This window comes from Molossus molossus, unplaced genomic scaffold (genome assembly GCF_014108415.1).
Source record: "Molossus molossus isolate mMolMol1 unplaced genomic scaffold, mMolMol1.p scaffold_m16_p_19, whole genome shotgun sequence".
NCBI classification, from domain to species: Eukaryota; Metazoa; Chordata; class Mammalia; order Chiroptera; family Molossidae; genus Molossus; species Molossus molossus.
The window spans coordinates 29,664,048-29,688,355 of record NW_023425354.1 but is presented as its reverse complement, the minus strand read 5'-3'; the positions used below and the strand labels follow the sequence as shown (position 1 = coordinate 29,688,355).

Genomic DNA, 24,308 nt, shown 5'->3' with positions numbered 1-24,308 from the left:
CACTGAGAAGGGGGCACTGACCCAGCCCAGCCAGGCACACAGGACAGCAGTGCCAGGCAGCTTGCGAGTGGCTGTGGGAGGGGTGGTGGGTGCCCGGCGCAGGGTGTTCAGTCCCTGCCCACCAGAGAGGTGGGCCACGTTTCCCAGGTCAGCAGCTGACCGGCAGGCCGGTCCATGGCCTAAGCTGCTGCTTCCACCCCTCCTCCAGCCCCAGGCCAGGCCCCGGCTCCCTCCTCCCCCCAAGCCCTGGCCTGGCGCCCAGCTGGGCCCTGGGGGCCAGAGTTACTGTAAGCGGCCTGGCAGGCCTGAGGCCTGGACTCTGCCAGCTGGCCATAGCCGCCGCCACCTCCCACTACCTGGCTCGGCCAGCCAGGGAAGGGTACTGAGACCCCCATCCAGCTAACAGGCAACCTCCATGGCAGAGGGAGGCGGTAGAGAAAACACAGACCCTGCCAAGACTACGCATGTGTCCATAGGCAGAGTCCAGGCCCAGCACCCCTCCTGGGACACTTGCCCTGTCTGCTCATGGGTCCCTCCCGCTCGCCCCCCCACGGGGCGGAGCTAGTGGAAGGGGTTCCAGCAGCCTGCCCCTCTCTGCTCCTTCAAGCCCTTTCCCTCGGAGACGCTGGAGTGGGTGGGGAGTAGGTGGGTGCCGCTCTCAGTAGAGCTGCCATTTCCACCAAATGCTGAGAGGTTTGTTTACCCGCCTCCAGCCTCTGTGTCCAGTCCTTGCAGCTATTTATAAGGCCCTCAACAGCACAGCACAGGAGGGGGCTCAGGGGGCACCACAGAGCAGCATTGTTTCATCTCTCCCTCTGTGGCCCCCAACATCAAACACTTATCAGCCTACAAGCTTTTCATCCTCTAGTCCCCCAATGGTCCCCCTTGTCGAGAGAAGACTTCACCACTGCAGCAGAACAGATGTACCCAGAGGCCAAGCTCCAAGGCCTGCTGCCCTCCAGAGCTCCCCCACCCAGCCTCCCACCACCCCACTTACTGGCTGGGGAGGGCGTGCTGTAGCCGCTAACTGGAAGCTGGTGCTGGAGAGTGGTCAGAGCGCCTGGCGGGGACAGTCCACCCAGCATAGGGGGAAAGAAGAAGGCGTAGGGGGGCACCGGGTACCCATTGAGGTGCCCTCCCCCAGGTGTTGGGCAGGAGCTGCTGTTGCTGGCCATGCCAAGCAGCCACCGTCAGAAGGCAGGCAGACAGTCTTGGTGGAAGGCTCTGGCGGGCTTCAGGCCGCCCCTCCTCGGGGCATGGGGCCCGGGCCCAGAGGGGGTTTGGGTGGTCAACCCACCCCCCCTTCTGTCCTGGAGCTGCTGTCCAAGGCTAGCAGGCTAATCTCAGTCTCCTGGAGCCCCCACTCTAGCTGGGGGCCAGGGGTTGGGGGACGTCCCAAGAGCCGGTCCGTTGGTCAAGCAGTTCTGTGAGCTGGCACTTTCCTGGGAAGGTCCAGAGCTGGCCTTCAGGACGCCGAAAAGGATGCCTCTCCTAGATGGGCCCCGGCTAGGCGGCTGGGGTGGTCATGTCCTGTGACGCTGCAGAAAGAGGAAAGACAGGTGAGTGGGCACTGAGGAGCGGACACAAGGGCATTCCCCGTGGAGCTCCCCAACCTGGGCGGCCGGAGATTTTCCCGTGGCACCCGGCTGAGCAGACAGCTGGCACCATGCCCGGCTGGCAGAGACAGCCTGGGAGCAGGGCCCAGACACTGCTGGGGGTGGCAGCACAGCACAGCCAGGCTGGGGAGACAGGGACAGAGTCAGAGGCCTCTCACCCACAATCCTGAGGGTAAAGGGTCCACAGTGCCACCCTAGAGATCCCCTGCGGCAAGGCAGAGGTAGGCAGCTGAGCTCCTGCCCCCAGTGTGGGTTACCTGAGGTCAAGATGCAAAGAATGAGGCTGGAGGAGGGTAGGAGGGGGAGGAAAAGCCGCTTCCCTAAAGCATTGGCAGGCACTTCTCAGAAAAATGACTCCTAAGCCAGGGGCCCCTCTTACACCACTTCCCCCCCAAATCCAAGCCCCAGCACCCCAGATGGGTTTGTTCCACAGGCCAGGGGAGGAGGCCTGTTTACATACGTGAAAACAGGGAAATGCAAACTAAGGACTCCTGGGCATCACCTCCAGTGCTTAACAGCACGATGGGCCTGGGGTGAGCAGTGTGTCAGGAGGCAGGGACTGCACTGAAGGGGCGAGGGAGACTAATCAGAGCACACCCACATACTCTGCAGAAGCAACATCAGTGGAGGGAGTGAGAGGTGGGCCACAGATGAAAGGCCAGATGCCCCCCACCAGTGTGTACAGAGATCCACACCCTGTTTGAACAGCTGGGACCAGAGGACATGCACAGATAACACCATGGGGTAGAGAGAGACAGAGATGAACCCACAGACTCCACGACACAGTAAGACAAACAGCAAAGAGAGAGAAAAAGAGAAGCAGATCCACAGCAGACTCTTCCAGTCCACTTGGGCTATACAGGAGGATATACATACACAAATACACATAAAGGCGCGTATATGTGCATGTATACGCAGTACATACATACAAGACAAAAAGAAACATGGCGAAAAACAATGAGAGACCACTTCACATTCACTAAGATGGCTATAACCATAAAGACTGATAATAAAGACTGGCAAGAATGTGGAAAAATCAGAACCCTCATACATTTCTGGTGAGAATATAAATGAGAACAGCTGCTCAGGACAACAGTGTGGCAGTTCCTCACAAGGTTAAATAGAGTTATCATAGAATGACCCAGCAACTCCACTCCTAGGTATCTACCTGAGAGATGAAAGGGTCAGTCTACACAAAAACTTGTACTGGACCTTCATAACAGCATTATTCATAATAGCCAAAACGTAGACCCAAATGTCCGTCAACTGATGAAGAAATAAAATGTTGTATATCCGTGCAATGGAATATTACTCTGCCCTAAAAAGGAACAAAGTACTGATACACACTACACACTACAATGTGGATACACCGTGAAAACATTATACTAATTCTAAAAGACCACATAGTGTATGATTCTACTGACATGACATGTCCAGAACAGGCAATCTATAAAGACAGAAAGTACACTGTGGTTTACCAGGGTCTGGGGTGTGGATCTGAGGGAAATGGGAAGTGACTGCTGAGAGTATGGGGCCTCTTTTGCAGTGATGAAAATCTTCTAAAATTGATTGTGGTGGTAGTTGCACAACTCTGAATATACTAAAACCATTCAATTGTACACTTTTAATGAGTGAATTTTATGGTATATGAATTACATCTCAATAAAGCTGTTAAAAAGAAGAAAGAGCCCTGGCCAGTTTGGCTCAGCGGTTAGTGTGTCAGCCCGCTGACCAATGGGTGGCGGGTTCGATTCTGGTCAAGGGCATGTACCTCGGTTGCAGTTCGTCCCGGCCCTGGTCAGGGTCATGCGGGAGGCAGCCAGTTGATGTGTCCCTCTCGTTTCGATGTTTCTCTCTCTCCTCTCTCCCTACCTCCCACTCTATCTGAAAATAAATAGAAAAATATCTTCAGGTGAGGATTAAAAAAAAGAAGAAGAAGAAGAGAAGCCTGGCTGGTGTGGCTCAGTGGTTGAGCATCAACCCATGCACCAAGAAGTCGCCAGATTCCTGGTCAGGGCACATGCCCAGGTTGTGGGCCCGATCCCCAGTGGGGGGCATGCAGGAGGCAGCTGATCAATGTTCTCTCTCATCAATGTCTCTCTCTCCCTCTCCCTTCCGCTCTCTCTAAAATCAATAAAGAAAAAATACTTAAAAAAGAGAAGAGAGAAGGGAGGAAGGGAAAAGAGAAGAAAGGCCACAGAGACCCAAAATAAGGGCTGCCTCCCTTTCCAGCCCCTTCCCCCTCGAGCTCAAGCCCTATCAGGTTCCAGGCTCCAGGTTCCCCAGGCTCAGACCTAGAGTCCAGTGGACAAGCTCATGGGCAGCAGTTGGCCGAGGACTATGCCTGGGAAGGGGGAGTTCCTGCCAAGGCCACTGTGGATTAGGCCAGGGCTTCTGGGCCCAGCTGGGCCAGGCAGCCAGCCTGTGCCAGGGCGGGGGAAGTGGGGATAGGTACTTGCTAGGGAGGGGACAGCTTTCCCAGGAGTAAAATCTGGACCTTGTTAATGACCATGATTTTTACTGTTGCTAATTATGACGATCATCAGACCTCTGTCCTTACTCCTGAATGAGGTGCCGTCTTCCCTCCCCAGGCGCCTTCGGATTCCCTCCCAGGTTGAGAGAGCTGACGTCAGAGGAACAGGGGCCCCACCCATCAGGCCAGCTGCCGCCCTGGGCCCCCCACACCCCTGTGGGGCCCCACACAACGGAACTCTGGCAAGGGAAGGAGGGGCTGGCTAAGCCTCATCAGTACTGACAGTCACATACACACATGAAGAAACTCATGCGCGAAGATCTATGGAAAGCGTACAGGTGGGCAAGAGCACGCTTGCACACCCAGCCTGTGTGTGTGTGGGCACGCACGAGAGAAGAGGGAACCTGCAGATATCATCTCTCCACACCTGGGCTCCACCACACAATGAAGATGGTTCTGGGCTTGCGTGCCCAGCCCCAGGACACAGCTCCCCGCAGACACACAACCACAGCTCAACAATTTCCCAAGCTGTACATCCCCTGGCCCTCACACCACAGCCAGGCTGGCCTTCGTACCCGCCTGTCTACGTCCAGGCCCCCAGCACGCCCGGCTCCATAAGCACACAGAGGTGCATGCACCTTCGAGAGGTACTCCGCAGGGCTCACATGCACACTGGGCCTGCCTCTCTGAGAGGAGGCCCAGGGAGCCTTCACGCCAGACCCAGGCATCCTGACCAGCTTCGGAGGGGTTGGGAATGGCTGTTAGTCCAGTCTGGACCCCCTGGAGCCACCGTTGCCCCCACAGGAGGCATAAGTAGTCACCTTAATGCCTCAACTCTGCCCCTGAAGAGTGTGAAATTGGACCAAACTTCAACCCCCCCCCCCCAACACACACACACATATACACACCCCAGGGAGAGTCTGGAAGGTGTCCCCACCCCCATCTGCGCCTCACTCTGCCTACAGCTGCTAAGCCTGCAAACTTGGTGCAAAGTTACTCAGTCCCTTAGGGAGGGCCTGTAGCAGCAGGAGGGGGTAAAGATCACAGAAATGGGCCAAGGGCCAGGCTAGTGAGGGAACAGGGATGGATGATGGGACAGAGCAAAAGAGCACAGACTGCCTCAGAAGGTCCCTTTGGAGCCATGACCCTCAAGGAGACACCTGGACCCCAGTTCCTGCACCCAGGGTGGAGAAGACACAGTCACAGAATTGAAACCGGCACCGAAGAAAGGGAAAACAAACTACCCACATTCAACCTCCACCCTATGCCCACCACCTCCACTCCCCACGGGCACCCTCCCTCCAGGGAGAGAAAACCACAAGCCCACACCTCTGACACACTGAGCCTCGACTCAGCACAGCAGAAAGAGGGGTGTGGGCTGGCGCGCCTGCCATCAGCCACACACCCTGCCCACTGGGGCCTCCCTCACCAAGGTGCCAGAATCCTTCCCAGGGTCATGTGTCCCCAGCTGCCCATTCGTGGTATTCCCCAGAGTCACACGCCTACAGGGAAAGGCAGGAGCTGGCTGCACCTTGAAGATGGTAGAAAAAAACCCCAGAGGTTTGAAGGGTCAAATCTCAGCTCTGCCACTCTGGGTGACCTTAGGCAAGTCACTTAACCTCTCCAAGCATCTGTTTACTCGACTGTGGACTGCCTACCTCAACAACTGGTTGTGTGATTTAAGAGATAAAAGTCCTGGAAAGCACCCAGCACAGCGTCTGGCACACAGGAGGTGCTGGGCAACTGGGTCCCCCCCTCTCCCCACACCTCTCAGCACCACCCAGGGCCTCCCTGGGCAGTGTCTGCTCTCCCTTCCCTCTTCCCAACGCTGGGTAGCATCTGTTGACAGCGCTGGACCAGAGAATTACCCACTTTCCAGGGTCTGCTTCCCCCAGACTGAGGAGAGGGATGTGGGGAGAGGGATATTTGGGGTGTGGGTGGAGGCCTGACCACAACCCTTTCCTAAATTCCCTTCTTTCATTTCACAAACCAAAAAAGGGAAACCTTTGGATTTGGGGAGGGGAGGAGGGGAAGAGAAATTGACCATTTCCTCCCCTACTGTCAGGGGAGAGGAGCCAGGGGTCCCCACACCTGGCTGGCTCAGTCACCCTCTCCTCTCTCCTCCCCAGCTCTCTTGAAACGTTGGCTCCCAGGGAACAGAAGGCAGGCAGTCCCAGAGGGGCTGAGAGAAGGAAATCAGGATTGGGGAGCTTAAGAGAAGGGGGCACAGGGGGTTTCCTAACAATTCTAGACAGTCAATGAATCATATGCAAATGACACCCAAAGCTCAAGTTCAACTTGTGGAACTCCAGCCCTGGCAGAAACACACACCTGGCCCCTTTGGACCCCATACCTTGCCAGAAGCAAGGCAGGGCGGGACGGGGCAGATTTCAAACCAGAGCAGTGGGCTGGAACTATTTATAAACTTTCCAGAAAAATACACTCACACAAAGCCACAACCTCTCCCTTCCCCCTGCTCCTCAGATCTGCAGGCAGGAGTTGGGGAGCAGTGATGACCACTACTACCTTTTCCCAAGGGTTCCTCTAGCTAAAGCGTTCACCCAGCCCTGCCCAGCAAGCCCACAATCTGGCCGTTCTGGTCCTTCCTTTACCTTCTGCTTACCAGTGTCTGGGCTGCAGGGCAGACCACCCCAGGAGTATATGAGAAGGATCACCTGGGCTAGGCTGAGACAGGTGGGGGGCACCTCAGAACCCCAGGCCTGCCTCGCTGGGGCTAGGACTTGTTTGAAAACCTGCCCCAAGCATGTGCAGGCCCGGAGCACATCCCTGGAGGGGGAAGGGAGGGCTGAAGTCCAGTGTCTTCCTCTGGATGCTGCCACTGCCCTGCTGCTCCAAGTCACAGCACCTGCTTCAAGAAGAGTGGGTCTGCTGTCTCCCTAACTTGTGCCCACCCGGCCCCAGGTTCTGCCCCAGCTATGCAGGGCTCCCTGACTTCCATGAGCCACAGTCTCGGCAGTGACTGAGAAACAGGCACAAAAGGCAACTGGACAAGCCCAAGCCCAAGGCAGGCCAAGTTCTGGGAGGAGGAAATGGGGGTCTCTGATGGGCAAGGCAATGTCCCCAACTCCTGCACCCCTGGGGGACCACAGCCCAGAGCCCCATGGGAGCTGTGCTCAGGACCTCCAAAGCCCAGGGTGGCTGAGGGTCCCCTCTAGAACCAGAGCTGAAGTCTCCTCCTCTGAGCAGAGAGTAGGTGAAAGGGCAGGGGGCAGCCCAGGCCTCAAGGAGGAGCAGCCCTGGGGAAGGAAGAAACAGGAAGAGGAAGAGATGAGCCAACCCAAGCCACAGCCAGACCACAGGAGTGTGTGGACCAAACAAAGGCAGCTCTGTCCGGGTGGGGGGACCAAAGGGGCACAGACAAAAGGGGACCCCCCAGCCTGGAAACCACCGTCTTCACACCCATCCTGGCATGGGGCTTTCCCCGCCCTCACCTTGGCAGCTGCCCCCTCACCACCATCTCCCAGCCTCCACAGTGTAGGAAGCACAACCCTCTCATAAAGGGGGCGTTGGATGGATGGAGCACACAGGAAGCGTGTGAGTGTGTGTGTGTGTGTGTGTGTGTGTGTGTGTGTGTGTGTGTAAGGTTACAGCAATGCTCCCATCCCTTCAACTCTGCCCCAGCCCAGTGACTGCCCCATTCTGAGTCTTAGGGCAGACTGGCCGTCAGCAGGACTCGGTGCCACCAGTCCCCTCCCAGCAGCATCCCTCCCTGGGGACCCAGGCTGCAGGGAAGCGGGGAACGCCACCCCCTCCTGCCTCAGGATATCCTTTTGGCTCTGACCCCAGACCAGGCCTGAGTCAGACTCTGTCCTGCCCCATACTCCCCCTTCCATTGACCCCCCAGGAACTTCCTACACCACGCATATTCAGTTGGGGCTAGAACTTGGGGGAATCTCTTCCCCTCTGCATCCCCAGTTAACAGAGAAGCCCAGGGTGCTGGGGAGAATGGGTCACTGTCCTATGGCTTGCCCCTTAAGCACAAGGCCTCTAGGATCAGGGAGAAGCTGGTGCAGGCTGGGGATGGGGGCACCACCTCCCACTCCCCCCAAAAACACACACGACCAGGGATCCTGCCTAGAGCTCCACCCCACTCCAGCCTGGACCCCAAGAAGCCACAGACACTCCCTAGGAAAAGTAGTTTCTAGGAGAACACAGGATGGGAGAAGGCTCCAAAAGTAACAGGAGACACGAGCTGGCATCTTTATAAGGCAGCGGGACCCAGGCTGGAGGGACAGGCTCTCAGACTCACACAGTCCCCCAGTCAAGCACAGCCTGGTGTGGTCACAGTCCCCCCCCAACACTCGTCTAAGTAGATAGTTGTGACTCCTTCCCACAGACAGAAGTCTGGGGGGTCCTGGCGGATCTGGGGCATCAGAGACCACACACACTTAGCCTGAAACGGCCCCAAGAAGGGCCCCCCAAGTCCCCTCCAACTGTGGGCCTAGGGGGAAGGGCATTTTCCTCCCCACAAGAACCAGGGTAAAGCCTACAGCGGCCATCTCCATAGTAACCAACAACAAACATCCCAGGAACCACAGTGGGACAGGAAGTGACAGTCACATGACAGGAAGACTTTTTTTTTTCAGTGTGGGGAGGATGATGAAGATTGTTAGCAGCCCCTGGGAAATCAGCTGTTCCCTAAGTTTCCCCCAGTTGGAGCTGCAGGGAAGAAGGGTGGCCCGGAGGTTGGCCACCCCCTACCACAGTGTTCGAAGTTGGCTGCAGGACTGCCGGGCCCTCCCTCCACGCCTGCCACTCACGGTCCCCCCCCTTGTCCTCCTCCCCTCCACTTCCTGCCGTGACTGGAGATCAGAGAACTCCCCACCGCAGCTTCCCCTTCTCAAGTCTCGATTCCTGGGCTGAAGGTTTCGCTGTGGGGCAAGGGACAGAAGGAAGGGCTGGGGACCTGCAGTAGGACCCAGGGGACAGAGGCTCTGGGGGAAGGACTGGGCGGGAGCCACTCCAAGGTAGGTGTGTACACACAAGCACACAGCGAGTGGGTCACGGTGACACAGTCGGGCGCAGTGACACACAGAGACTGCCTGACCTCAGGCAGTTCTGAGGGGAGGAGAGCAGAGCCTTTGGATCCAGCCCTTTGTGCCCCACTCCGTGCCCCACTCCGGGGCTGTCCTGAGCCTCCGGGTTCATCCCAGCCTTCTGTTGGCCTCCAGGCCAGTGAGGTTTTGTCTGTGCCCAGCCCCCACCCACCTCTTCCCTGCCTTTTGTGCTGAAGAATCCCCCTCCCTGCTCCAAGGTGCCCGCCCAGAGAGGGCACCTTGGCCAGAGGTGGGGGGAATGGAACCTCCCTCTACTCCCCTCCCCTTCTCTGCAGATGTCCCAGACTATATTTAGCCCAAACCGGGAGGCCAGCCAGACCTAGACTCCCCACTGGCCTGGAGCTGAGCTCCCAGTTTTTATGCAATTAAAACATTAACAGAAAACCACCCCCATCCCCACACCACCATGCCCCCCAGCCCAGCCAGAGCAGCAGAGCTCAGAAAACTTGAATAAGGGAAGCCCAGGCTCTTGCAACCAGTGGGGGGCATTGGGCAAATAGCAATAAACTCATACCCTTCCCCATCTCCCAAGCCCTGCCCCCCTAGACAGAATAGGGACATCATCCATGAGATCAGGTTGACACTTGGGAGGGGACAGGCTTTCCTTGTTCTGGGAAGGGAAAGGCATATCCAATGGGTTGGGGGGGGTTGCCTGGTTGCAGAAATTCCACCTGTCCTTTTGCAGCCCCCTCCCAGGCCAGCTCCAGTTACAGGGCTGGGGGTTGGCAACAGGTGCTGGCCAGGCTGGCAGCAGTCTAATCCCCCAACCCACCCACCCCCCTTCCACACTGACAGTGGTGCCTGGAGGTCCCAGCAGGGGCCCCGATGGGCAGGATGCAGGATGGAAGAAAGAGGCATCGCTGCCAAGCTGCAGGTGGGGGGCAGCCCATGCCCCTTCTGTGAGACCTGCTCCCCCTACTCTGTGATGTGTGTTGCAGAGTCTGGGGAAGCCAAGGAAACCTTAGTTCCACAGCGCCTATTTCATTTCCCCATGATGCCAGGCAGGCAGGCTAGAGTGTGGGAGGTCTGTCTGCCTGCCTCTTCCTCCTCCTCCTCTCCAAATTCCAGGAACAAGCAAGGGAGGCTCCAGTTGCGGAGAGAGAGGGAGAGCAAGCAGGCGGTCCCAGCTGGGGAAGGGGGGGGCGGGGACTGGAGCGGGAGGCAAGATCCAGACAGAGCAAGAGACACCCACACCCGAGCCAGACTGGGGACAGACGCACCAACACTGACACATTCTCACACACTGGGCCTGGTCCCTGCCCTCGGCCCACCCTGCAGGGACACCCAGACACCCTCAGCCAATTCTGCCAATCCCCAGAACACTCCCTGGACACACACAGAGATCCAGGCCCTCACCCCCATCCCACATCCCCCCACAAACCGTGTGGGCTCCAGACAGCAGCCAGAGGGTGGAGAGGGGAAGGGAGGGAGGAAAGACAGCAGGCAGCAGGGAGGATGTGCAGCCAAAGCCCTAGGAGCTGGGGTATTGTTGCCACACTCCTTTCCCAAAACCCAGTAAGTTAAGACAACCCTGGTCATCTTGCCAGGGGCCCTGCCAGCTTCCCACACTCTCAAAACCACCACCACCAGAAAGGGTGTGGGGTGCTGCTCAAGTGGAGATAACCCTGTTTATTCATCAGAGGGATAGGATTACCTTCCCAGATGCCCTTCACCCCAGACCTCTGACAGTGCTCACAAAAATACCCTAGACACCCAAACACACCCACCCCTCCAGTCCATCCTAGGTCCTGCCCTGCTCATGCCACCCAGAGGACAGGGAACTGGGCACTGAGGTGAATGTTTTAGGGCAGAGCCCACCCTCTTGTCACACAGTTCTGAGCACCCCACCTAAGACTCTAGATTCTGAGCAGGGAGTGGCTTGGGGGGAAAGGTACCAGAGGGCACAGACAACTTCCAAGACCAAATGATTTAGGGAAAAGAAAATTAATTAACAGGGGTGTGGGTCGATACCCCCAAAAGAGACCTGAAGACCCACTCAAATAATGCCCTCTCCCCCACACTAGACAGGGTGGCAGGAACCACGTCATGGCACATGTGGGTGACTGTGCCCAGCGGGGAATGCATGGGGGTGATCAGAATGGTGCTGCCCACAGCTAGCTTCCTGCCAGGCTGCCACATGGTTGGGAGTAGGAGGGGGACCAGAGAGATGTCCCAGAGTAGTAGCAGGGGCATCTGGGGTAAAACTGAAGGACAGAGATTTAGTGACTGTAGGAGGAGGTGGCCAGGGTTAAGCCATTCCAAGCCTAGGGTCTTCGCAGAACTGCCAAGGCCTCTGCACTGCCCTCACAAGTCTGGTGGGGAAACTCCTGCAGTGACCACCTCAAGCACGCTCCTTCACACCTGCAAAATCCCTTCAAATCCAAGATCCTCAGCTCCCAAGGGCCCACTCGAGTCTGACCTTAGACTGTCTCAGGACCCACATGGCCAGGATTCCCTGGCAGAACTTATGTCCCTGCCCCTCCCAGTGCACCAACATCTTTCACAGCCACAAACTCCCTGACTCCACAACCACCCCCAACTTCTCAGCTCCAAATACTCTTCTTCTTGTTCCCTCCCCCAGACTCATCTCCACCCCCTACCACACACATACACAGGGGAAGCCCCAAGACTCCAAGCCATCCCCAGTCCAACCTGGGGCTTCCCCGGCCCAGCCTCCCCATCAAGCACAAGGCCCTGGAAGAGTTTAAGGCTTGAGCCCGTTTCCCAGCAAGACCTGGTGTTCTTACTGAAACACTTATCCAGAACAACCCTGCCCTACGACCACTGAAGCCATGGAAGGACAAGAGACATCCCTGAATCTCCTAACCAGGAAACTAGAGTAGGGGATAGTGGTCAGCAGAGGTAGGGGTTGGGGTATGCAGCAGGGGTGGGGGAGTAGAGAAGTTCTCAGGAGCAAGTCCCTTGGAGAATATATATACATGTGCACATAGCCCACAGGCAGAAGGCAAGCTATTTACAGAAGAGGGAACCCACACCAGGTGGGCATCCTACCCAAGATAGATAGATGGTAAAGAAATGTCTCCAAGCCCCGGCCGGTTTGGCTCAGCAGTTAGAGCATCGGCCCATGGACCAGAGAGTCCTGGGTTCAATTCCTGCTAAGGGCACGTACCTTGGTTGCAGTTTGTCCTCAGCCCTGGTTGGGGTCGTGTGGGTGGCAAACACTCGATGTGTCCCTTTCACATCAATGTTTTTCTCTCTCTCTTCCTCCTTCTCTCCCTCCTGCTCTATCTGAATATAGATGCAAAAGTGTCCTCTGGTGAGGATAAAAAAAAAAAAAAGAAGAAGAAGAAAAGAAATGTCTCCAAGACTGGGAGGGGCCGTTTTTTGGTCTGATTTCTGTATGAGTTGGTGCACATCCCCAGCCTAGCACTCTGGGGGCCCGACCCCCTTCCCACGGAGCAGCCTGACAATAGGGCAGTGCCCAGAGAGTGGGCATAGCCAAGCTGATTTTCCAGTGCCCCCCTCCCACATACACATCTGGCTAGCAGCTTCCCCGCCTCGTGGGTGGCACCACGTCCCAGACACCCTCAGCAGAGCAAAGACGACCGGTGTATTCCATCCCCTTCACCCCCCAAAAGCTTCCACAACCCCATGGTAGCGCCAGACCCAGAGTCATCCCTCTCCCGAGTGCCCCGGTTCCCGAATCCAATTCTGACGGCTCCTCTCACTCCAAGGGGGACACCAGCTGAGCGGGCCCCGCCCCTCAAGCCGGCTGCCTCTGGTGGGGGTGGGCCCCCGGGGCTGATTCTCCCCAAACCACAGAACGGCTCAGATAACAGGAGGAAAAGAAGGTGGGGGCTAGTCCGTTGGGCATCCGATCTCTCCCCAAACAGGTTTGAAAGTCTTTTTGTTTTGCTTGTTTCTGAAGAGAGGAGAGAGCAAGAGTTCGCAGCAGCGAGGCTGCCACAGCTCCAGCGCCGGGACACGCGCGCGGACCGCCTCAGACGTCTCACGGCTGCGCGCGAAGGCACGGGCGCGGACCGCCGCACCGACGGGGCTCCCCCACCCTGGGCTCGGCGGCGGGGGGTTGGGAAGCCCAGGGAACCCCGGGTTCCCGTCGGACCCGCCTGGCACGGGTCTCCCTCCGCAGCTCCTATCAAGAGCAGAGCAAGGGGCCCCATGCCCGCGGGAGCCCAGGGCTCTCCAAAATCATGGGGGGAGAGGTTACCTCGCAGCCGGTGGACGCAATCCGTCCGTGCGCCCGCGGGCACGGCGTCTGCCCTGACCCTGCGCCTCGGTATTGCTCGGCGTCAGGGAAGCGGGATCCCGAGAGCGGAGCCGTCTGGGGACCGCGGCTCAGCGGCGCGGGCCGAAGACAGCGGCCATGGCGAGTCACGTGCGGAGGCTGAAACTTTACCCCGAGCCCCAGACTTGGGGGGCGGAGGGTACCGAGCTGGGGGAGGCCCTCTCCCTGAGGCCCGCCCCTGCCCCCCACCAACCAATCACCAGCCAGAGGCGGGCCCACAGGCTCACACCCCACCCCACTCTCCTTAATAGACCCGGGACTGGGCGAGTCTTAAAGGAGCCGCGCCTAGCAGAAGGCTGGACCGTGGGAATCTGCGAGAATCCCTCCCTCTGCCCCAAAAGGAGAGCTTCAGAGCGAGGAGCTGAAGTTCTGCGCAAAGAATGGAAAAAGGCTAGGTGGAGAAAGGACTGCAGTGTGTGATATCACATTCCCTTCCCCCAAACACACACACACTCTTATACCTGGGAAGAGATGCAGCGTAATATGGAAGTGAATACAGTTGTCTCTGGCCTAGCTGTCAAGCCCCTGACTCCCATAACTATAATCCTCCTCCAGGGACCAGCTGGAGCTGAGAGCTGTGTGACCTTAAACAAGTCGTTTCCTTTCTCTGAATCTTAATTTTCTCATCAGCAAAAAAGGAGTACAAGAGTAGGTAGATCTCCTTCAAGCACACCCCTCTCGGCTTCCCCCCCAAACCTCTCCAGCGAGAGTGGGTCGTTGGTCAGAGGAACTCTGGCCCACCCCAACCCCTCAGCAGCAACCAGCCTCCCCCCTCACCCCCCACCCCCGCAGTAGCCTTCCCGCAAAAGGGCAGCAGCGGCTCTTGGATTTTCCAAGAGCTAAGCAGGGGGGCGCCAAGGAGCACCCCTCCAAGCTACAGAACTCTCTTGGACTCAAGCTTCTCTCTCCTAACCCAGACTAAAGGAGCCAGAGAAGCTCGTATTCTTGTTCCAGTTGGGCAGGCTCTGAATCACTCTCCATCTGCAGGACCCCCGGTCCCCAACACAGCCACGTGCCCCCACCCAGCCTGCTGCTCCGTTTGGGAGGGTCATACCCCAACTCTAGCAGTCGGGAGAGGGGGGAAGCACAAAGTGGAATCACTAGGGAACCCCCCCAACTCAGTTCCCAGTCAGAGAAGTGGCCACAAGTGCCCCCAGAGGACTTCCCACTGGAAGGGGAAGTGCCACACTCTCAAGCCTCCAGCTGGGGAACGAGACAGCCTGATCCGACTGGCAGACCTTCCAAACCCACCGGTCCAAGGGCCCCCGGCTTTACAGATGAGGAACCCTAAGGCCGAGGAACCCTAAGGCCGAGGAACCCTAAGGCCGGAGCGATGCAAGGGTTTTGTTCACTGTCGCACTGGTTGCAGAGCCAGGTCTAGGCTTGAGGTATCTGATTGCCTCTATCCAGCTTTGGCCCCCAGCTTTGGTAAGGTAAGACAAGCCGGGTCTGCGGGATGCTCTGCCCTGAGGTTCCGAGCAGGGGAAAGGTGCAGGGACAGCGCCTGGCAGCGCTTCCCCAGGCCCTTTCCCGCCTGCTGGACGGCTGTCTCCCGTTCCAGTCTGGATTTCCGTCCACCGGTGCGAACCACCCGCCCAGCCCCGCCCGCCCTGTCCCGTCCAGATCCATCCGCAAACATGCTCTCAGCCGGCAGGAATGCGCCAATGGCTCCCAGATGTGGACGCCAACGCTTAACCCCTTCTCCCCCAGCCCCCCAACCCCAAAGGCCTTCAGCCTGAGCTCAGCCAGCAGCAGGGGGCGCCGCCCTGGTGAGGGACCAGTGTGGGAGGAGATTCAGCGTCAGCCACCCCCAGCGGGCACAGGCTTCCCCTGGCCTAGATTCTACCAGTCTTCTTTCAAGCTGAGGTCGTCAGAGGGATCATGGACACAAAAATGCAAGTGTGCATAAACACAGGTATACTGCCGCCCACCAAGTGTGGCCTTCATATACACCTGCAAGCACATGGGGTCAGGTGTACAAATGCAAACTCAGGACACCCACATGCACGCTCAGAGCACACATGTGTACACTCCCACGTGCACGCCTGAGCACCCATGTATGCACATCCATGAGCACACAGAACAAGCACATACAAGACAGGCATTTGTGACCTGGCCAGGTAGGTCGGTTGGCTGGAGAGTCCTCCTATACCACAAGGTTTCTCTCTCTCTCTCTCTCTCTCTCCCTTCCCAATCCCTCTTTCTCAAACAACAAAAAGACAGGCATTTGTGCACACACAAGGACATGAAGCAGAGAATGGGAGACACTCCTGAACAGATACAGCAGTAGATCCCCATGCAGATGAGGGAAGAAATTCATGCATCCACAAACCTGCTCCCCATAGGGGGTCAGACACCCATGCACATAAGGCTGGCACCCATGTGAACAAGCACACAGCCTGCCCACCTTCAGTGCACTCCCTGCACGGGCACCCAGTACTGGCTGTCCAATATCTAGCCCTCCCCTGGCTTGACTCCAGGAGGCAGGAGAGGTCCCAGGTGGGAGGGAGTCCAGGAGTCCAATCTGCAGCAGCAGCTGCACTCCAGCTGTGCTAGGGCCACAGCAGGGCTCCTACCCACCATCTCCTAAGGTCTCTAATTCAGAGAGGGGGAAAGAGTGCAGGAGGCAGCCAGAGACTAGCAGAGGGGGAAAAGCCACAGGCCAAGGGACTCCTCATTCTTTAGGAAAGACACTCCTGGGGGCCTACCCTTCCCCTCCAGCACACAGAAGAAAGGCTCAGGGAGGAGCCTGAGCTGCTTAATTCTGAAGACAGAGCTCCTTCTCCACACTAGAGGAAATCTGAGAACCCTGATAGGTGCAAGGCCAGTGACAGCCCCCAGCAGCAGTCCAAGAAGATACAAAATAGCTCTGAGACACCCCAGGAAGGCCCACACTTCTAGCAAAACAAGGCCTCCCTCCCGGTCTCCAGGGGATTTCTAGAGAATAATATCATTGGTCATCTGAACAGAGGCTGGGCAGCACTGCCCCACCAAGACCACCTGGATGCAGGTGGGCTGGGAGCTGTCTGCTGGAACTGGAACCAGCTTCAGTTGATTCCTCTTCCCCTCCCCAGTCTCCTAGCTCATCCGCAGAGGAGCTCCTCCCACAAACACCCCCATGGCCCCACCTCATTTGATTCTCACAGACCAGAAGGGTAATCTGGGACAGGGCTCCTGTTTCCATCCTACAGATGAAAATCTGAGGCTCAAAAAGGAAATTGTCTTGCCCAAGGTCATACAGCTTGTCAATGGCAGAGCTAAGATTCAAACCCACAGTCACCTCCTTAACTCGCCCCACCCCTTTACTCCAAATCAAACATATTTGTACGCAGTATCCTGCCACCTCTTCCTTTACCCCCTCAACAGCGCACATGGGAGAAACCCCATCTTGCCTGGCTCTGCAGGTCTATGCATGGGGCCAGAACATGCCAGAAAGATCAGAGAAGACACTGGGACTATGCATATGGCTCCCCCAACCCCACCCCATGCTTGGTGCCCACCTGCCCAGCAGGCACAGCCGGGTGACTCAGCTGCATCCGGGGGAGATGCCAGGGCAGTGATTCACCTACCGAGAAGAGCTGAGCCTGGCACCTTGCCAGCCCCAGGACAGAAGTGACTTAGTCACTGAGACTGTGATGCCCAGAAGGCACAGCCCGGGGATTGGGGACAGAGACAGGCTGTGTCCTTCATAGTTACATGCTCCCCCTGGTGAAGAACAGGAATTCTGGAGTGAGCTATGACTGTAACTGCCCCTGCCCCCTCACCATGCCCACTCCTACCACACCAGGCCCTGCTCCAGTGCAGACAAGTTTTGTGAGACCCCCTTGCACGCCCCCCAGCCTGCCCTGCCCTCCTTCAGCCTGCTCCTGCCTATCACTCACCACCCACTCTCCCACCAGCCCTACTGCCTCCTGCCACCCAAGTTGTACCCAGGCTATGAGTCTCCTTTAACATGTCCTGGCAGCACCTCCTGCCCCCACAGCCCCTCTTACCCCCCCCCCACATACACACATGCACTCATACACACTTCTGCCAGCCCTGCTTCAGCCAGCAGCTGCTGAAGTTGTTGAGCAGGAGGGGAATCAGGAGGGGAGTCAGGAGGGTGGGGTGCAGGGATTGAGTTACCAGAGGCTGATGGGGTGGGCTGTCACCCAATCCTTCCCCAGCTAGTCCTCCTCCCTGGGCACAGTCTCCCTCACCCACCTGCTTCCCTCCCACCTCTGGCTGGCAGCCTACAGCCCTTTAAGCCCCTCCACCCCCACTCCACCCAAGCTAGAAAAGAAATGTTCAAGAGTATTTGTCATGCTAAGACCAGCCCAATATATGAGAGAAAGAGAGAGAGCCTGAGACAGAGACGGACCAAAAGAATAATTCCTATGCTCAGTGCTCTGGCTGTAACCATGAGGTGTATATATCTCTATGTTGAGCCTGAAGGGGATGGAGTAACTCCCCAAGTCCCAGGAGAGTAGATGGGGCCCAAGGGGAGTCGACAGGCTGAACAACCTCAATCCATTTGCACTATTGATTTCTCACACACTGCGGCAGGCCTGATGGGGGGGCATGATATATCAGCCCCCCAGAGACAGAAACTGAGTGGCGAGAGGGGGAGGGGCTACTTGGCCACAATTTGTGGCCCACTGAGATGGGCTGGGGGGAGGGGGGAGGCAGAGGAACAGGAGATGCTGAGTGGCAGGAGACAGGGTGGCGAGTGGGTGTTGGATTAAGGCCCGTCCAAACATCTCCTTGCAGCTGGATCTGAAGCTGATTTGAAGAAGGGGGGGGGGGGGGCAAAGCACCACATTTGGCTACACTGGCAGGGCCCTGAACAACTCCAGGGGGCGTTACTGACATCATAGTCTATGGAATGGCACCTCCTGCAGCTGTGAAACATGGTGGCTCTGGGAATGAGGCTGAGGCAGGAGACTGGATTTGAGGGACCGTAATTCTCCACTGTACTTTCTCCCCCCAGCACCTTGACCAGCTGCCCTGCCTCCAGGTCTCTGACTTGGGATTCGGATTCGAAGCCTGTGACCATCTCCCTGCTCCTCAGCCTGCTCCCTTCCTTTGTTAAGGAGACTGGCAAACAACCAGCATGACCCAGGCGTGGCAGGGTGGGGCTCACAAAGGGGACTGGAGAGCCTGCAAACTGACATCCAGGATCCTAGTCCTTGGTCTGTCCCCAGTCCATCCCGCCACTGTGGACAAATCCCTGGCCCTCTCTGAGTCTCTGAAATGGAGTGAGACAGGATGCTCCTCTAAATTGTCGCCAAGCCCCACAGCTCACCAGCCTGTGAGCCCGCTGGAGCCTGCCCAGCATTGAGATTCACACCAGTGGCCACAGGCCACCTAAACAAACCCCAACCCTGACCTCCTTCCAACCTGGATGCAGACTGTCTCCACGTGGTGGAAACTTATAAACAAACCAAGCTGGGGTTTACCAGAGACCCTGCACAAACAAGCAGACAGGCAGATGGACCAGGCACCTGGCCTAGGGTCCTCCTTGCTGCAGGAAGGGAGGTAGGCACACACAGGTGTGGTGAGGGACAATGATGACAGGAGAAAAACAATGCAAGGAGCCTGGGCAGTAATGACCAGCTGAGTGTCCTAGGGCAAGTCACGTCCCCTTTCCAGGCTTGTTTCCCTCTTTGTAAGGGGAGGGATTGTCTAGATGGCCTCTACAGCCCCTTCTGGTTCTAAGTCCATGTCTAGTTGGACAGAGACAGCCCTGAGGGGTCCCCAGGACTCCTCTGCCCAGCCCAGCCCATTTACCCGGGTCAGGAACCTCTCCACAACGTCCTGCCCCTGCCCAACATGACTCCTTACTCTATCTGCTGCCCCTCTGGCCCTTCCTTAGGCCCCAGCCAGCCTCCTTACCCTCACCTTGGCCAGCCCCTCTCCCTGCCCCGTGCTTTTCTGCACGTCCCTCCTGCAAGGGGACAGACCAACTAAAAATAGTCCCTGCAGCCTTTCTCGCCCACAGCTGCCCAAAGAGCAGGAAATGAGGGGGGCAGGGAGGCCCATGTCCTGCTCTCCCCCACAAACTCCCAGCTCGGAACCATGTCCAGCACTCCAGCCTGGGACTAGTGCCAACTTGGCCATCTCGGGGGCATCCCACACCCCTTCCCTGGGGGAGGCCTGCCCATAAGTGCCTACAATCACAGAGCTGTCCCAACCTTGTGAGAGGAAGAGAAAGGAGGCAAGCGGTCTACAGGGAAACCTTCCCAATTTCTGACAAATCAGTGCCAACCACATTGTGGGCACCAAGAGGGCAGGGTCTGGCTCCACTGACTGGTCTTTTGAGGGCAGAGAGAATTGGTGTGGGGAAGTTTGTACCGGTTCCCTTCATCCTGGCCCAGCTGGAGGGAAGACTAAATAGTGCCCCAACCTCAATTATGCTAATCCCCAAATGTGTGCATACATATATAGGGGTTTCAACAGCCACCCCCAGATAGCATGGGGGGGAAAGCTAAAAAGGATAGCAGAAGACCTCGGCTACCCACACGTCAGGATGGAAGCCTGAAGGCTAGAACAGGCCTATGCAAACAGGCTGGGCATGTGCTGCCTGCCCCCAAGCTAAGTCAGAGGCTGGAAGGGAGGAGTCCAGGGGCTCCAGGGCCCCCACCCATCCCACCTGGGATTTCTGATACCTCCCAGCCCTGAGAGAAGGCCCTCCCCACGCACGAGGAAGGAAACCAGCCTAGCGACTCTCTGGTGGCCTGCAGGGCAGCCCTGCACCATGAGGCAGGCGGGAAACCCAGGAGTCCTGGCACCGAGCCCAGAGAGTGAGTGAGAGAAATACCTTGGAGAGGAGGAAGCAGCCCAGAGTGAGGCAAACGTGTGGAGCCCCCAGCAGCTCCCAGGTGTGACCCATAAGGAGGAACTGGCCAAAGGGGCTGGATGGGAAAGTGAACACATTTCTGAACAAGGAGAGAGAAGAAAGTGGGGTGATGGGAACGGGCAGAGGATGGGGCCAGCCCTGCTCTCGCCTGCTGCCCTCTCTTCCCTGTCAGAGTCAGAGGCACTGACATTAAGGCCACCAAATATCAAAAAGCGTGTTTCCTCCTCCCCTAATCTTCAGACCCCAGCCCCTTCATTCCTGAGCTTCCTCTGGCATACCTTCCCCGGAGCCAAGCCAAGCCAGGAGTCAGCAGGCACAAGGTGGTGCCTGGGAGGCCTGGGCAGTGCCAGGGGCAGCCCTCATACCATCCTCCCACTGGCTTCCCTCCCGCCTGCTCTCAGCCACCACACATATCTCAGCTGTCGAATCCGATTAGGTATCCTGCCCAGTGAGCTGGACAAGGAGGCCACTAGGCAGGGGAGAGACAGGGACAAGGACGCTGAGCAGGAATGGCAGAAAGATGGAGACAGGGCTCAGGGGAGAGGTGTGGAGCCCAGAGGAAGAAAAGCCTGGTGGAGAATCTATCCTCTCTGACCACAGGCTCTCTGGCCACAGCTACCACCTGCATTAGGGGGATTCTGCAGCCCCTGGAGCAACAGCCCTGCCTGCTTCCTCCATCCCCCAGATGGGCAAGGATGGGGGAAGGACACTGAAGACAGAGACTGACCTAGATTTAGGACGAGAATCCCATCCTAGAACCCTCCCCCAGCCATAACTACCATTTGCACTGAGCTTTATGATAAATTGTCATATGGGGTCTTTACAGCCGTATCTGATTGAACAAGTGGGCTTGTTACTGAGAGCCAATTTTACAAATGAAGAAACTGTATACATGAGCATAGTGAAATGACCTGGCTGAGTCTCAAATTCAGGTCTCTGATACTCAGTTCACGGCTCACACTCAGAATCTCCACTTTTCTTTCTGAATCAAGAGCAGAACTAAGTCTGTATCCACCCTTTCTTCCAAAACCAACCCTTAGGGAACCCAGGGAGCTGTGGAGGAGTATAAAGCACACCCCCACACCTGGACACCTGGAGGACATGCCACCAACCCCCAGCACCCAGAGAGGTTTCCCCAAAGTGTGACCAGTCTCTTCCGTCACTCCCCTCCCCAGTCTACTATGCCCAGAAGCAATGTACATACTCACACACGGTTACTCAGACAACTCATACACCCCTCCTGCAAACCCACCAAACCAGAATGAGATGCCCTAGATCTTCAGAGAGCAGAGCCCATGCTGGAGGGGTAAAGAAGCCACTGTAATCAGTACGTGCCATGCAGCCCTCTCCCAGAGAGCCTGAAGGAGGGAGGAAGCTTAGGGGGTAACACCAGGAGCTAAGGCTCTGAAAGCCAAGGAGCCCAGGGAGCTGGCAAGGCTGGGCAGCCTCTGTGATCTGGTCCACACCCCCTTCCCCAGCCATCTGGGCTGAGCCTGTTCTGGCCTGGGCCATACTCTGGGATCTCTCCCCTTCAATGCACTCAGACACCTCTAGCCAAAGCTTATAGATCTTACAACCAAACCACATGGTCTAGACACACACACACACACACACACACACACACACACACACAGGTTGGGTGAGGGATCTTTGCTCAAGGGGTTGGCAGGGATGGGGCTCTAAGCTGAAAGAACTTTCCCTAGCAGAAAGGTTACCAAATCCCCCCCCACCACCACCACCACCCTCCACTACCCTCCAGCCAAGCCTCTGGCCACCCAAGTGTGAGCTGTGCCTGGAAGGAGACATTACTTCTCCTTCAAGGTGAGTAAGCAGTGGGGGTCAAAGTCCTGAGCTCTTGGGGCCCGGAGGCAGAGAGGAAGCAAGACAGAAATGCCCCAGGGAGACTCCCGTCCTGCTCTTGTTCCCTCGGCTACTACCGGGGCACAGGCAATTCTCCTGTCGAGGTGAGGTGGGGGAAGGGGTATTAGGCAATACTGCAAAGGAGGGTGCAAGGGCGTGGGGCCTGGGCAGTCCTTCCCCCCACTTTCCGCTCTTGGCTAGAGAACGGGACTGCCTCGAGGAAGTGCAGGAAGGGCGCCGGAGGGTTCAGGGGCTCTGAGCGTTCCGACACCCCACTGTTCCCAGGCTCCCACCTCCCGAGACTACCGTGAGCAGTGGGGGAGGAGGGACGGGGAAAGCCTGAGCAGGCGAGAGGGAAACCACCAGATCCGAAGGGGAGAGGCTCGGCGGAAGGCGACCGAGGGGGAATGGGGAAGGGGTGCGAGTGGTCCTACCTGCTCAGGTGTGCGCCGGCAGGGGGGCAATGGGGTTCCCAGGAGAACCGGGGAAGCCCTCTCAGCTCGATTCAGGATTCCCCCTGCTTCTGGGTTAGACTGCTGCAAGAGGCACGGGTGTCCGTTGGGTCCTAAAGCCCGTCTCTACCAGTGGCAATCCCGCCCTCTTCCACCAGCCCAGACTGGGTCAGCGGGTGCAGCGCGGAGGATTGATGGGGGAGGAAGAACGCACCGGGGGAAAGACGGGGGACTGAGTCATGGGCTGGGGACAGGAACAGTCCCGTCTTAAATACACAGCACATGGATGACTTCAGCTGAGGGTGAGATAGGAGGAAATAGACATTTCTTCCTGCCTGCCCTGAGAAAATGAATTTGGTGCTGAAGATGGGGTTAAGATTGCTTTGCTTACCACTCCTGCTAAGGTGCTCAGTAATTGAGAATTTGGGGAAGGGGATATTCGTTTGGGGTGGGTCCTCACTTCTCTCCCTCTCATAGATACGGCCCTCTCCCAGCCCTCCCACTATGCCTCAATGCCTCAGAGGTCACCCCAGCGGGAAACACTGATTTCCAGCAAGTAGAAAGGACAGAATGACTTGAGGTAGTTGGAAACTGGTAGTTAAAAAAAATTTTTTTTTCTTTATTGGTTTTTTAGAGAGAAAGGGAGAGGGGGAGAGAGATAGAAACATTAATGAGAGAGAACATCCGCTGGCTGCCTCCTGCATGCCCCCCACTGAGGATTTGGCCCACAACCTGGGTATGTGTCCTGACCCAAATCCAACAGGCAACCTCTTGGTGCATGGGACGACGCTCAACCACTGAGCCACACCGGCCGGAGGGAAACTGGTAGTTTTATATCCTTAGATTGATGGGTATCTGGGAGTGTATGGAGGTGTGCAGATATCCATATACAGGTGAGAGTATGAGCAGGTGGGGCTGAAGGATCTATGCTACATCCACACCAGGAATGGCAATTGTAAGCAGAACAGGATGCAGATCCTAGAGGTCAACTAGTGCCCCCTCCCCAGTCCTTAATAGGATCATGAAACTTCTCCAGAATGATAAGTTAAAGAGAGTATTTTCCTACACACTATTGGGATAAATATAGGGGGCAGAAGGGCCTCTTTTGTATTTTTTTTTTTTTTTACTTTTTTTTTCTTTATTGATTTTAGAGAGAGAGGGAGAGGGAGATAGAAATATGGATGAGCCCTGGCCGGTTTGGCTCAGCGGTTAGAGCGTCTGCCTACGGTCCAGAGAGACCCGGGTTCAGTTCCCGCTAAGGGCACGTACCTCGGTTGCAGTTTGTCCCCGGCCCTGGTTGGTCGTGCGGGTGGCAGCCACTCGATGTGTCCCTTTCACATCGATGTTTCCCTCTCTCCCTCTTCCTCTCTCTCCCTCCCACTCTGTCTGTACAAAAAATGGAAAAATGTCCTCGGATGAGGATAAAAAAAAAAAAAAAGAAATATGGATGACAGAGAACATTGATTGGCCAGAGATAGAAATATGGATGAGAGAGAACATTGATTGGCCGCCTCCTGCATACCCCTCTCCTGCAGGCCCCCCACTGGGGATGTAGCCCACAACCTGGGCATGTGCCCTGACCAGGAATCAAACCAGGACCTCTTGGTGCCTGGGTCAACGCTCAGCCACTGAGCCACACGGGCCAGGCAGAAGGGCCTCTAAATACATCAACTTCAAGGTTACAAACCAAGCTTAGGATAGCTGATCCCAGTAGCTCAAAAGGG

The 24,308-nt window shown here is 56.9% G+C and overlaps 1 protein-coding gene across 10 annotated transcripts in view; it reads right to left on the bottom strand.

Moving 5' to 3' along the window:
* RARA (retinoic acid receptor alpha) overlaps positions 1-22,687 on the bottom strand; it is a 44,539-nt gene extending 21,852 nt beyond the window's left edge. For 2 of the 10 annotated variants that reach the window (XM_036268972.1, XM_036268964.1), the window contains exon 1: positions 998-1,867. In XM_036268972.1, the coding sequence (XP_036124865.1) occupies positions 998-1,175 (178 nt within the window). In that variant the 5' untranslated portion in view covers positions 1,176-1,867. Of the gene's footprint in view, positions 1-997; positions 3,242-5,418; positions 9,923-13,356; positions 13,653-22,566 lie in introns of those variants that run through there. The other 8 variants (XM_036268968.1, XM_036268967.1, XM_036268973.1 and 5 more) reach the window with 8 other exon arrangements.
* Positions 22,688-24,308: the final 1,621 nt, after the last annotated feature.